Genomic DNA, 12,824 nt, shown 5'->3' on the forward strand with positions numbered 1-12,824 from the left:
ACCACTTCCTGTTGAAAGATGTAGGACTCTCAGCTACTTCTCCAGTATCATGTCTACCTGCATGGCATCATGTGGCCCCCGATGATAATGGACTACACTTCTGAAACCTTTGTGGGAGCTGCTGGGGCCATGGTGTCTCTTCACAGCAACAGAAACCTGACTAAGGCACTCATCCTAATGCTGCCTCCCTCCCTTTTCTTCTACTCGAGTATCCAAATACTACCTAACATTCGGGTTTAATTCAGCCTTTCCTCACAGAAGTTCTAAGACAATTGTGGCTTCTTCCTTCATAGCTACAACAGTATGCATGTCATGAAAGGGTAATCTCTTTTTTGTGGGTGGAGTTAGGGGAGTTCAAGACAGGGTTTCTCTTTGCAGCCCTGGCTGGCCTTAACTCAGAGATCCACCTGCCTCTGCCTCCCACGTGCTGGCTTGAAAAGGTGAATTCTTATCGTACACAAACCTATTCCTGCCTATGGGACCACGCGTGAACACATGTGCAGCAGCACAGACACAGGCTGCAGCATACATATGGTACATCCGGCAGGACTAAGTCACTAGAAACAGAACTTTCACCTAGCCTGCTAATCTGAAATATACAAAAAGACAAAAGTTTGTTGCAAGAGCAAGTTCAGTAATAAGATATCCTCTCTAGGAAAGAAAAAACACTCAAAGAATTTTCTAATCTTTATTTTTAGAAAAATATAGCCATGATAATTGTATATTGATTTCATCTAAATAAAAATACCTTGTTTTATATGCAATTATAGAATAAAATTCAGGAGTAAAAAACGTTCAATCTTTTAATAGCTATAATCAAAAAGAAAAAACATGCAAAGTTTGAGCATTTTGTTAAAAAGCATCTCAAGAGCCACACTGCTCTGCTGTGCTAGGGATGGAAGGCAGAATCTTTGCACATGTCATAGAGGCACGGAGCTAAAACCCCAGCCCCAACAAAGGCCATTATATGACCAACACCTGGGCTCTTGCCCTGCAGTACTAGTGAGCTCTTCTCACACAAGCTATGATCATCCCTCTTGTGCAGTATTTTCTGATGGCAAATAACGAAAAAGCTCTTTTCTCCAAGTAAACACAGCCAGCTGGTCAAGTCAGTGGGCAGGTGTGCGGCTCCCACCCAGGTTATCATCCTTAAAACAACCCTGGGAATGACACTGTTAGTAGGAGCCCCAACAGTGATGTGTAGGTCTCACCTGCAAATTCATTGAAATGATTTCCAATATCATATGCCAGGTAGTTGTATCCAGAATACTCATAATCAATAAACTGTACATCACCTATATGAGACACAAAAACAAAGCAGATAAGAAATCACATACATGATCAAAAGATCCCTACACTACCTGTAATTCAGTCCTTTCATACTTGTCTCAATGCGTGTGCTTGGTTACATGCACTTCTGAGACAACACAGGGTGAGGCTGTGAATTTTATGGCAATGAGCTTTATAAAATTCAAATCATGTTTCTTGATCAACAGCATTTTGAGACATATTTTTGTTTAAATGAAATTATAGTCATTTCTGAGTTATAACAGAAGATGTTTCTTACCACATGGGGGCATCAGTAATTTAAAAATTCATGTTTAATGAGAAATAACTCTCTTTGGAAATTGTTAACAGCCTATCTTAACAAAACATCACCTATAAGACACTGTATAGCAAGCTTATCTACATATGAAAATCAAACATAAACTCTGAAAACCTGAATCCCGTGACTGACAGAGCTAACACTCACTGACCAATCTGACGTTATCACCAGTTTAAGACATGAGTTCGTATGTTTGGCATAATTACATAACTGAGTTTTCCATGTCTTAGGGGTATTACAATAGTGCTTTCACCTTTTAAAACGAACAATGCTACAGTTTCTAACATGTATAAGTTTTATTAATTTTTCCATGAGTTAAAATTAAGATTTCATGTGTGTGTGTGTGTGTGTGAGAAAGAGAGAGAGAGAGAGAGAGCCAATCCTGCTAGCCTTTTATAAATGAATACTACTACTTAGAATTTTTAATATTTAAGTACTCATTATGGGGGGATTACATGTAAATCTACAAGTTGTATATGCAAAAAATAAAGTTAGACGTTATTCATTTTGAGAAAAGTAAAAAGCTAATGTACATTACTGTCTACACTGGAGCAATGTGCACACCACGGAGCTACAGGTAAGGTGGACACAAGAATGACTGAGAGTCATTTCCAGAATGCCCAGGTTGAGAAAACATGTGTCACTCCAACTTTTAACCAGTGACCACAGGTGACAAAACAGACTCCTGGTCTATACAGTGTCATTTCTCAAATAAAACAGCATCAGAATTTTAATGTCTTCATAGACATGTGTATAGTTGATCCAAAAAAGTATATAGAGCATATTCAATCACCAGAAGAAAAAAAAAACATAATGACCAAAAAAAAATGAGTGGTAAATGTAAAAATTTTCAGAAAACAATTATATTTAATAAAATTCTAAAACTCTAAGAATGGCAGGGGCTGGGCAGTAGCTTGGAAGTGGGGTGCTTGCCTAGCAGGCACCAGGCTTGGGGTTGATCCTCAATACTTGGGGGGGGGGGTTATCAAAGCATATTTAAGTTTGTAAAACTGGACACAATATTATTACAATAAATGTAAGGTTTCTAAGTGTTACTGAGATCAGCTCACACTGCAGTTCAGCCACAAGTGTGACCTGTTGCGAGCCCAGGACTACTGAACAAGCACACCCATAACTAAAAGACTTCACTGAGCAACAGAAGGGACTGGAGCAAGGCTGGCAATGAGAAGCTGCAGATAAGCACCATGCAGGGCAAGTCCTTATCTCACACAAAGCCGTTAAACAGCTTTCAAAATTAATAGTTAAAATATGAGTTGTGAATATGGATGCTGAATCAGTCAATACATTGTGATGCAATTTATTAAAATACGTCTAAGAGAGCATACTGAATACAGAGCAGAGATGAACTGAAACAAACCCTAACAAAATGCTCAGCTCCTTTTACTACAGGTGATAACAAGAGACTTTCTCTTTACTTTTTTTTAAACTTCTTTACAATGAGCATTTCTGAGGGAAAAATGTTATTCTTAGAATACTATGTATATTCTATACAAAACTGTCAACAAGTAAAACTAAATAGAATGGTCCAGAACACGTCTGAACCCTCCACCAGCCTTCAAAGCACAGAACACAACATTTACAGAGGTCCACAGCTGAACCAAGCAAACATGCCTAGCACACAGAACTTTAATGCTGCTGTTGATGGCTCTGGCTCTTTAGCACAATTCCCCGTAGAGCTCATGTTAGTTAAATGCCAATAAAATACACAGCCAGTCCTGAAGCCTACTGTCCACATAAATAACAGCTTCGACTTTCAAAATTACATTTAGAATTTGGCAAATACAGTTAAAATGGCAGGTAAAAACAGACCTGCTTATACACATAATTTAATTAAAACATAAATCATTTTAAGAAAAGTTAAAATCTGTTTCAGCATGAAAAGTTTTAGCAGTGACTTCTGTAGTAGCGTTAACTCATTAACACTGGCCTTTATGTTTAAATGCTATGTTGAGTTTATAATGAAATCTAAAGATAAGAAAATGAAGCTAACAAAATACAGATGGGGCTGTTACCAGGCTCCGTGCATGTGAACAAGTGAGGCGACAAAGCTCCAGTCAGTGCGTTTAAGAAGCACGGGTGTGCCGCCACATGGCAGCAGCAATGGCATACCTAATCTGTAGCAGATGAAGAGAATTTGGCAAACTCACATTGTACAAGACACAAAGCTTTAAAGGAAAGAAAATTTTTAAAAATCTGCATTAACTATTCTTTTCAAGTTATTACAAAGTGGAACTCAACCTTAAATTTAAAATTCTGCAATAATGTAAAATTATAGAGGCCTATTTTTTAGGGTGCCAGAAAAATCAAATTACGGTATTAGAAATTGCTTTCCTAGCAAGAGGAATATGCTATTTCTTTATCCAGTAAGTTTATTTTTTATTTCTAATACTTCCCATTTTAAGAATGTTCATACCACTATTAATAAATAATTCCTTAAGATGAGAATTTCTCAGAGGTAGACAGATAATGAGAATACCCCCTAGAACTATATGTGCACTCACTCAGTTCCTATGGAGGGGCTTCTAGATCATCCAGATTCTCAAGACATGCTTAACCTTTAGAAACAATGACTAGCCTAAGGGGTAGCATTGATTTTCATTATCTTAGATAATTACATCAACAACATACATACAAAGCATAATGCAAATGATGGATGAATTTGAATTTTCAAAACTGTATTTTTGGGTTTGACTCATTTGAAGCCCTTCACCACAGTAGGAAAAGATCCATAGTTATACTGTTCAAATCTCAATACAAGAAAAAGTCTTCCATTATGAAAGTGTTTTAAAGCCAAAAATGAATAACTACTCAAGGCTATTTAATTATAACAAGACAATAAATGTCTCAACTTTATTTATAAATAAGAAAGTTAACAAAATGAGAACATGAGCACCCTTCCAGCTCACTGTACCTGCTCTGCTGCTGACACACAAAAACACTGCTAAGGGAGAGTGCCAATCTGCACAGGAATTCTGCAAAAACACTGTTTGTCTTTCACAGAAACAGGCAGGAGGATCTAAGCTGGGAAATATCCAGTTCTGCTCTGTATCACCTCCATCAGAGCATAAACCACTCTAAATCTTGGGGCTAGGGATTGGCAATTACTATGTGATATACAGCCTGGAGGAAAGGACAGAAGGGCCCTCCTGGCACATGAGAAGTAGTCAAATGCTGGGAGAAAAATGGAGGTCTACAGAGACACAGTAACATATGAGGAGGGGTTGCAAAAGAGAATTTTAAAAAAATGTGGCATTTGTAACATTCTCATTCAAGCATGACTCAAATATAGTGGACCTGAACACACACACACACAAAAACCTCTACACCTCAGCCTGTGCCCATGCAAAGATTAAACTCAGTGGTACACACACAAAGAGGGAGGGCTAAAGAAGACAGGAGTGAGTGACAAGAGACTGAGAGAATAATGGAGAGGGGAATGACCAAAGTACATTACAAACATGTATGAAACTAAGAGCAAAAATAAACACTGAAAACAAAGATCTATAATATCTTAGTCATTGTCCCTTAATAGTTCAGAAATGGTTTGGCTGGTTTTTAAGACATGGTTTTGCTATGCAGCCCTGGCTAGCCTGGTATTCACTATCTAGACAACACAGGCAAGCTTTATGCCTCAGCCTCCTGAGAGCTACGTGCCTGGCTGGGGTTCACTTTTACAACTGCCTGACTAACTTTGGGGTATTTTCTTTTCCTATGCAGTAGTCTAGAACAAATCACTACAGGGCACAAGGCTCTCTCCAAGATGGTAAAATGTTCTACACCTAAGGGCCTCCCAGTTACAGTTTACAGAAACCTGTCAAATTCACTCAGTAGCATGCTTACAACTCCCTTGTTTTTAAAGGCGGGTTCCACTATGCTGTCCAGGTTGATCCTGAACTTCTCAGGCTCCAGATATCCTACAACTCAGTTTTCCAAATGGCTGCAATTCCGGGGTACACATCATCACACCGAGCTCAATGAGCTAAGACTGACACAGAACACGCTAGGGAAATGCTAAGTTCTAGAGAGGCTGTGCTGCTAAAGAGCTTGAGCGTGGCTGCCACTCACTGTGAAATACACATAAAATAAAGATGGACTGACGGATGGATAGGTGACGTGGGGTGATAAAGCACAAACTTGTCAAATCCAGACTCTAGGTGGCAGGTACATGGGTAATGACTATACATCAGTCACGTGCTATTTATTTATTAAAGGGATTTATTTTTATATCTATATTTATAGATATTTAGATCAAATAATTTATATATATATATATATATATATATATTTAGCTTTTATTTGAACAAGTATGGTGGTATTCCAAGCAGGTAAGCAAAGGTGTATATGTATGATATATTGGCTTTTATAAGCAAACATGTTTGTATAATTATATACCTATTTCTAGTTGTTTCATCAATAAATGCTTGCATTCGTTTGTATATGAATTATCTTTCAAATAAAGACAGCATTGTTTTGTTTCTGTTATTTTATTTTTTTGAAAAGAAACTCAAGTGGTCCTCAGGATGGCCTTGAATTTCCCATCCCCTTTCCTCTACCCTCCAAATACTGGATTAAGAGTATTGTCATACACATATGTGCAATACTGAGGATGTATGGCACCCAAAGTTTTGAGTATACTAAGCCAGCAATATACCAACCAAGTACCACAGGGACAGCTTCGGTGGAGACCTGCCTCAGTCTAACAAGGTGTTAAAAAAAAATCTCTACAAATCTCCTAACATGTCCGATCTCTTACTTTTCAATAGAAAAATATCTTCTAAGTCATTGAAACAACAAAGCTCGGCATTAGTAAGAGCAGAATGGATCCAGCCGAGAGCCGATCAGGTGACTCAGAGTAATGGTGACTTTCCTACCTGCAGCAAAACTAAAGAAATCCCAAGAAACGGTCTTCATTTTCTTCTACTCCTCTGAATTGCCTAAATGCTTACCAACCAACTTCCTGTACTGTACTGAAGAGAAAATGGACAATGATTAACAAAGACACAGTCATCCCCATATGTAGGCTCTTAGGAAGGAATAGGGTGGGGAAAGAATTAACCATCAGAAGGCATCCTCAAACCAAAGAACATTCTGGCAGAAGTAGACATGAAAGCAATCTCAAAGCTTCATCAATGGCTGCTGACATGTCAGCAACTCAAGAGTTAGCTATGATCAAAATATTACATTGGAAGTCAGTCAATAAACGACACTCCAGGCTCTTCACGCCAAGCCTGTGAAAGTCACAATTAACTAATGCTGTCTGCTGCTCTGAAGGGGGAATAACTGCTTTCCGTTTTATTATTCCAAAGTCGATCTCATCATTACACTGCTCACACTGGGGGGAAGGGTGTCACTTCAGTGACAGCCAGAGATGGGAGGACCATTGCTTAACAAACACCTCAACTCTGGGACTTTTTTAAAATCTCAATACTAATTCACTACAGAAGGACACCTACCTTGTCTTGTGTCCCCTAAGTGCTGTCATCTGACAGTTTGAGCATCACTACAGGGTTAGGAGAACATGAGCCTCTCTCCAAGATGGTAGAAATGTTCTACACTTAAAGGTGTTAAGTGTGCATTTTTTTTTTTTTTTTTGCTGTAACTATACATTCCTATAACATTTACTCAGGAGAATGCCAAATAAACACTGAAAAACTGAGTGTCACACACACAGGCCACAGTGCTTAAAAACTAGCCTTCATTCTTTTGATCAGATACACTGTATAAAATGCATGCTAGCAACATATATAAGAGCTGGCAAACTATGTACTTATAGTAATGCCAAAACCAGCTCATCACATTATTATTTTTTAAATGTATGTAGTCACCTCAAAATGATACTGTAAAAATTTACTGTTAGTTTCAAATTTACACTTCTGAAAAATTGAAAGTTAAAACATACAACCAAGACAACTTGATGATATCAAGGCAGTGCTTTTATCTATTTGTATCTCATATTCACTTCATCCATTGCTTTTATCTATTTGTGTCTCATAAGATAAGCAGGAATCAGAGAGGCCCTGAACCCAAGTTACCTGAATGGCCTTAGAGCTACAGATCAAATGCGTATGTGCGTATAACACAAAATTTAACCCATTACTGTACGTGTAAGCTGTCTTCCCTTCAAAAATCTCAGTTTAGCTTTCATATGCTACAGTAAAGGAAGCAGACAGCGAAGATGTGTAGTCTACATTGCCCTCTCTCTCTTTCTTTCCTTCCTTTTTTGCTGTGTGCCTAGCCTTTAATGGCTGAGCAATCTCTCTGCCCCACCCCCGTGTGTCTGTGTGTATCTGTCTGTGTGTGTCTGTGTGTGTGTGCGCGCACGCACGCATGTGTGCACCTTTTCCAGAGACACAGCCTCACTATGTAGTCCTGGCTGTCCTAGAACTCACTAAGTAGACCAAGGTGACCTCAAACTCAGAGACCTACCTGCCTCTACCTCCCAAGCGATATGATTAAAGATGTGCACCATGACATATGCCTGGCTCCCACACTGCCCTTTCTAAGATCACCTCTGTAGTGTCAAAGGAATGCTCCAGAGACAAATGCATCATTTCTTATGCATTAAGCTTACCAAATTGTTAGAATAAGGCATGGTATCTTCTATTGTAACTATAAATTCAAACAGGTCATTACTGTTTCATTCTCTCAGAACTACCAGCTCCTCACCTGAAACACCATCAAAGGATAGTAACAGTGTAACATCTGGTCAGATGTTCGTTAATTTCAGGTATTAACTGAACAGTCTAATCACAGTGTGCATTAAATACTAACAGAAATCTTACAAGGGGATGCTACAAGATCCAATGAGCCTGTCTAGAAGACATAAACAACTCACTGATAAAGGGAAAACATACACACAGTCTTCCATTACTAACACTCAAGCACCCACAAAGACGAGGAGCAAGCAATACGACATGGACTCCTACTGGAAGGAAAGGGACAGAAAGACATGGAAGGGGCACTTTGACCTCTAACGCCAAATTACAGTCTAATTGCTCCCTTTGAAATAGAAGCACTTTACATGTAAATTATCAGCAGCTGGGACTGACAACTGTTTAATGAAAAGTACCTATGACAGAGTAATCTGATTTTTTTGGTCCCTTATTTTTTAGTTTTATAAGCAAGTTTGTTCTATGAAATGAGTATGTAAAAGAGCATAAAAATAAAAATATGACAAGTTAAAATTATATTCCAAAGAAGTAACAAATTCCCTTTAACTTGCAGTTAAAAATAAAGCTGAGTGTCCACTTCAAATGTAAGATGAAGTCCCTTACTTGAAACTCCATTACGTACATGTGTTATCAAGCCTTGCACTCAACTTGGGCTAGCATGCTCTTTAGCACAGCTACGGCTCCTGTCTCACATGGCATTGAGATCTGGTCACCACTCATTTACTGTAACAACTCGATAATCAGGACAACGGCGTATTAAAAGAAACTGTCAAAGAGTTCATGCTTTAGGTTACACCTAAGATTAAATAAGGTGAGTCCCCCACAAGAATTAACATGATTTAAAACAAAGACTTCAGCTCAGCATTTTTTAAATAATCTCTCATCCAAATTAAAATTTCAAATATGAAAGATGTTTTTGAAAATACAGCTTGAGGCCACCGTCCTTGACAGTGTCCCTTTAGCTGCATTTCATAAAGTTAGTCATAATGACTGACAGTTCTTTCATGACAACAGTTCCAACTTTGGATATAAATTTAACACATTTATGACTAATCAACAGTAATTCTTTGGCAACAGTATATTCACAAAAGTATTTTAAATACAATATGGCCTTCCAAACACGACTACTTTCAAAGTGGGTTCCTGTACAGAGCAGCGGTTTCACAGTCTCAGAACACTCTTAAAATACTGATTTCTTAACATGAGTTATACTTTTAAATTTTAAAGTAGGATTTCAAGGTGTTTACTGTTTAGTAACCAAACCTCAAACCACTTTACTCAGTGCTCTAATAATGCAAACAATGACTCTGATACAAACACAGAGAATCAAGGTATGAACAGCCACACACAAAGTTACACCAAAAGTACCAACTTTTACCTCATAATATTTAACTCCATTTACCAAGGCTATTGTCTTTATCACTTCATTTGCTATAAATAAGAACAAAATCAGTATTCTCTACTCCTGAGTCTCTCACTGATGTCAGCATATACACAGGAATTAAAAAGCCTGGAGATATTAAATGCTACTAAACTCACAGCCCTGAGAGGTTCCCACAGAAACCTAGCAGTGCATAGGAATCTGTTCACTTCCCACGCTCCCCAGTACAGCAGACATGCTTTCAAATCTCAAATATTCAAACAGCTTTTAGAAATATATATTTATATGTATATATTTATAAATATATATGTATATTCACACGCACAATCATTTCATCAGTTTACACTTAAAAAGCCAACTGGAACCACCAACTATTTCTAATAAGCCAACTTTTAAAGACATTTTATCCATACATATATATCCCTAGTAGCAATTACAATGTTTTTTTTATAACTTCAAGAGAAAATCTTTGTGTATGCTTTTAATCCTTGTCTATTGATACAGAGACAGGGAACCATTAAGAGCATAGGAGCAATCAACTTACTTACTGCTAAGGTCAAGCACCTACCTTGTTTCTCGTTGTAGATTATATTCTTACACAGCAGGTCATTGTGGCAAAGCACCACAGGTGAGCCCAGGTTGGACAGAATCTCCTTCATCCAGGTCATTTCCGCCTGAAGAAGCTGAGGGCTCGGGATATCACTTAGGAACCTTTCCGTTGGTTGCAAAAGAAGAGTTAGAGCTTCTTTATCCAGGTGACACTTCTTAAAGTTTAAAGTTAGAAATCTACTTCAAATGTTCCCACTGAGCAAGCACATACTCCTGATTTCAACAACAGATTCATGTGTTCCAACACTTGAATAAAGGAAACCTTTATAATTCATTTAAACTTAAGACAATCACCTTTTAATCCCAGCACTTCAAAAACAGAGGCAGGTGGACCTCTGAGTTCAAAGCCAACCTGGTCTACAGAGCAAGTTGAAGGACAGCCATGATTAGAGAGAGCCTGTCTCAAAAAACCAAAAATACAGAGCAAAACACAAAAACTCTGACACTGCGTAACTGAGGGAGGGACAGTATGAGCAGTTACCAGCTGTAACATGACAGTCTCAAAACCGCACATTTACCACCACTTTATACAGACAAGGGACAGAGACACAATGAATTCATTAAGAGGTCTAAGTGTATTATTTAAAGTTATAGACTGAAAATATTTATTGTAAGCAAGGAAAGATGAATGCAACAAAAAGTTCGATTTTCAGAAGATCCTAGACCAGAGTCTGAAATGGAGATGCGCACTCATATTGCCCCGCTATCTTAACAGCAAAGCTCTACTGTTTGCTCAGTACAGCGAGGATAGAGTTTGGGTTTGTTTTGGTTTGGTGTGGTTTGGTTCTAGTTTTTTGAGACAAGGTTTCTCTGTAGAGCAGCTCTGCCCTGGAACTCATGCTGTAGCAGGCTGGCCTTGAACTCAGAGATCCGCCTGCTTCTGCCTCCTGGAGTGCTGGGATTAAAGGTGTGAGCCACCAGTGCCCAGAAGTTTTTGAAAGACCTTTAAAATAGATTTTAAGCACAGGGGTTAATAGAAAGGTAACTGGGAAAAAATAAGAACCCAAAAGTATAGGTGTGAGTGATATGTTTGTATAAATTAGATAGGAAAAAACTGATACAAAATAAGGGACCTGGCCCAGCTTGCCAAAAACACCATCAAGGCTCAAACTGCTATTCAAGTACTCACTGCCAAAGAGCTGCCTGCTGTCTCGGTTCTTCATCTGAAGTCTATCAATTACTCCTTACTCCCCAGTTATCTACATTGGGAGACTACCAGCACACCCAGCTAATAACCTGTCTCTTTACAGACCACAACATGGAGCTGAGCACATACATGCCAAGGGGACATGAGGGGGACAATAATTGGTAACTGGGCCAGTCTGGACCCAAAGTCTGCTGCTCCCTGTTCCATTTACATTTATTCTTCGTATGTGTGCAAAGGCATGTGACACACCGTGAACTTAAAGATCCTGAGTGTGCATACACATGCATGCAGATAAGTACATTGTGAACTTAAAGATCCTGCTTGCCTCTGTCATTCTAGAAACAGACTTGCTATACAAAAATGCAGCCTTAATACTTTTAGGCAACACGTAATAATATTTTCAATTTTTATTTTATTTGTCATCGCAGTATTCATGATGTAGATTCTAAAGATTAATCTATAAAAATCTCATATTAAAAAATAATGAAATACCACAGGTAGTTTGAACTTGGGAGCCAAGCCGGAAAAGTTAAGATCCCAGAAAGTAAATTTACAACCCAACAATCTGTTATTTAAGTAGACACAGCAAACTAAGACAACCTAAGTTTCCACAGGCCCAGTGCACATCTCTAGACATTTGCAGACAGAAACATTTAAAAGGTCTCTATGGCCAATCACAATTGGTACCACTGCACACTTTTACAATACTCTTTAGAATTATTCCTAGGTAGTCTGTATTCGTCTCATCTCCATCATCCCTTTTTTCAGGGGCGGGGGCCTTTAAAAGGACAGTGAGGCTATTTTTGTAGTGCTATCTGAGAGCCACTTTAGTGTAGAGAGGAGAGCAACCAAATTTTATACAGGCTTTGTTATCCTTCAGTCCATACAAATACCTTAGTAATTTACCTTTTATTAATATCTTCATCAGCAAATCCTGTGGGAATGAGGGAGAAGTATTTTCCCATCTTAAGCCATAGGTTAGATTTGGGGATCCAGCCATTGTGTGCATGGATAGCATGGATTTTAGCAAGCTGACGAGCTATTAGCCTGTTTAAAAACAAAACAGCACAAAAATGTTCAGAACAATAAAGCTGGTCCTCACTGATCACCTTTGTCAGGTGACTCAACTGTCTTCCCCATCTCTGTGGCCTTTCCTCCTAAGCTCCCATTGTAACAGTGATTCTACCCAGTCAGGTCAGGGCTGCTTACCACATGCCTGGCCATACCTGTCCGGACTGCTGGGCCTGCACCCTGCTGCAGTGCATCTCCTACCAGACTGTGTGCTAACATCCCTGGCACCTGACACCACCCTATTTTTTGATCTATTAATATTTTTTGACCTATTCAACATCTGACCTATTAACTTCACATCCTGCTCCTTGGCTACAA

At 38.6% G+C, this 12,824-nt stretch overlaps 1 protein-coding gene across 1 annotated transcript in view; it reads right to left on the reverse strand.

Moving 5' to 3' along the window:
* Etnk1 (ethanolamine kinase 1) overlaps positions 1-12,824 on the reverse strand; it is a 42,934-nt gene that overhangs the window by 10,846 nt on the left and 19,264 nt on the right. Inside the window, exons 3-5 of the mRNA XM_038318395.1 lie at positions 12,342-12,482; positions 10,248-10,390; positions 1,212-1,295 (exon numbers count right to left, since the gene is read on the reverse strand). Of these exons, the coding sequence (XP_038174323.1) occupies positions 1,212-1,295; positions 10,248-10,390; positions 12,342-12,482 (368 nt within the window). The remainder of the gene's footprint in view (positions 1-1,211; positions 1,296-10,247; positions 10,391-12,341; positions 12,483-12,824) is intronic.

The sequence above is a fragment of the Arvicola amphibius genome, chromosome 2, assembly GCF_903992535.2.
Source record: "Arvicola amphibius chromosome 2, mArvAmp1.2, whole genome shotgun sequence".
Lineage (NCBI taxonomy): Eukaryota > Metazoa > Chordata > Mammalia > Rodentia > Cricetidae > Arvicola > Arvicola amphibius.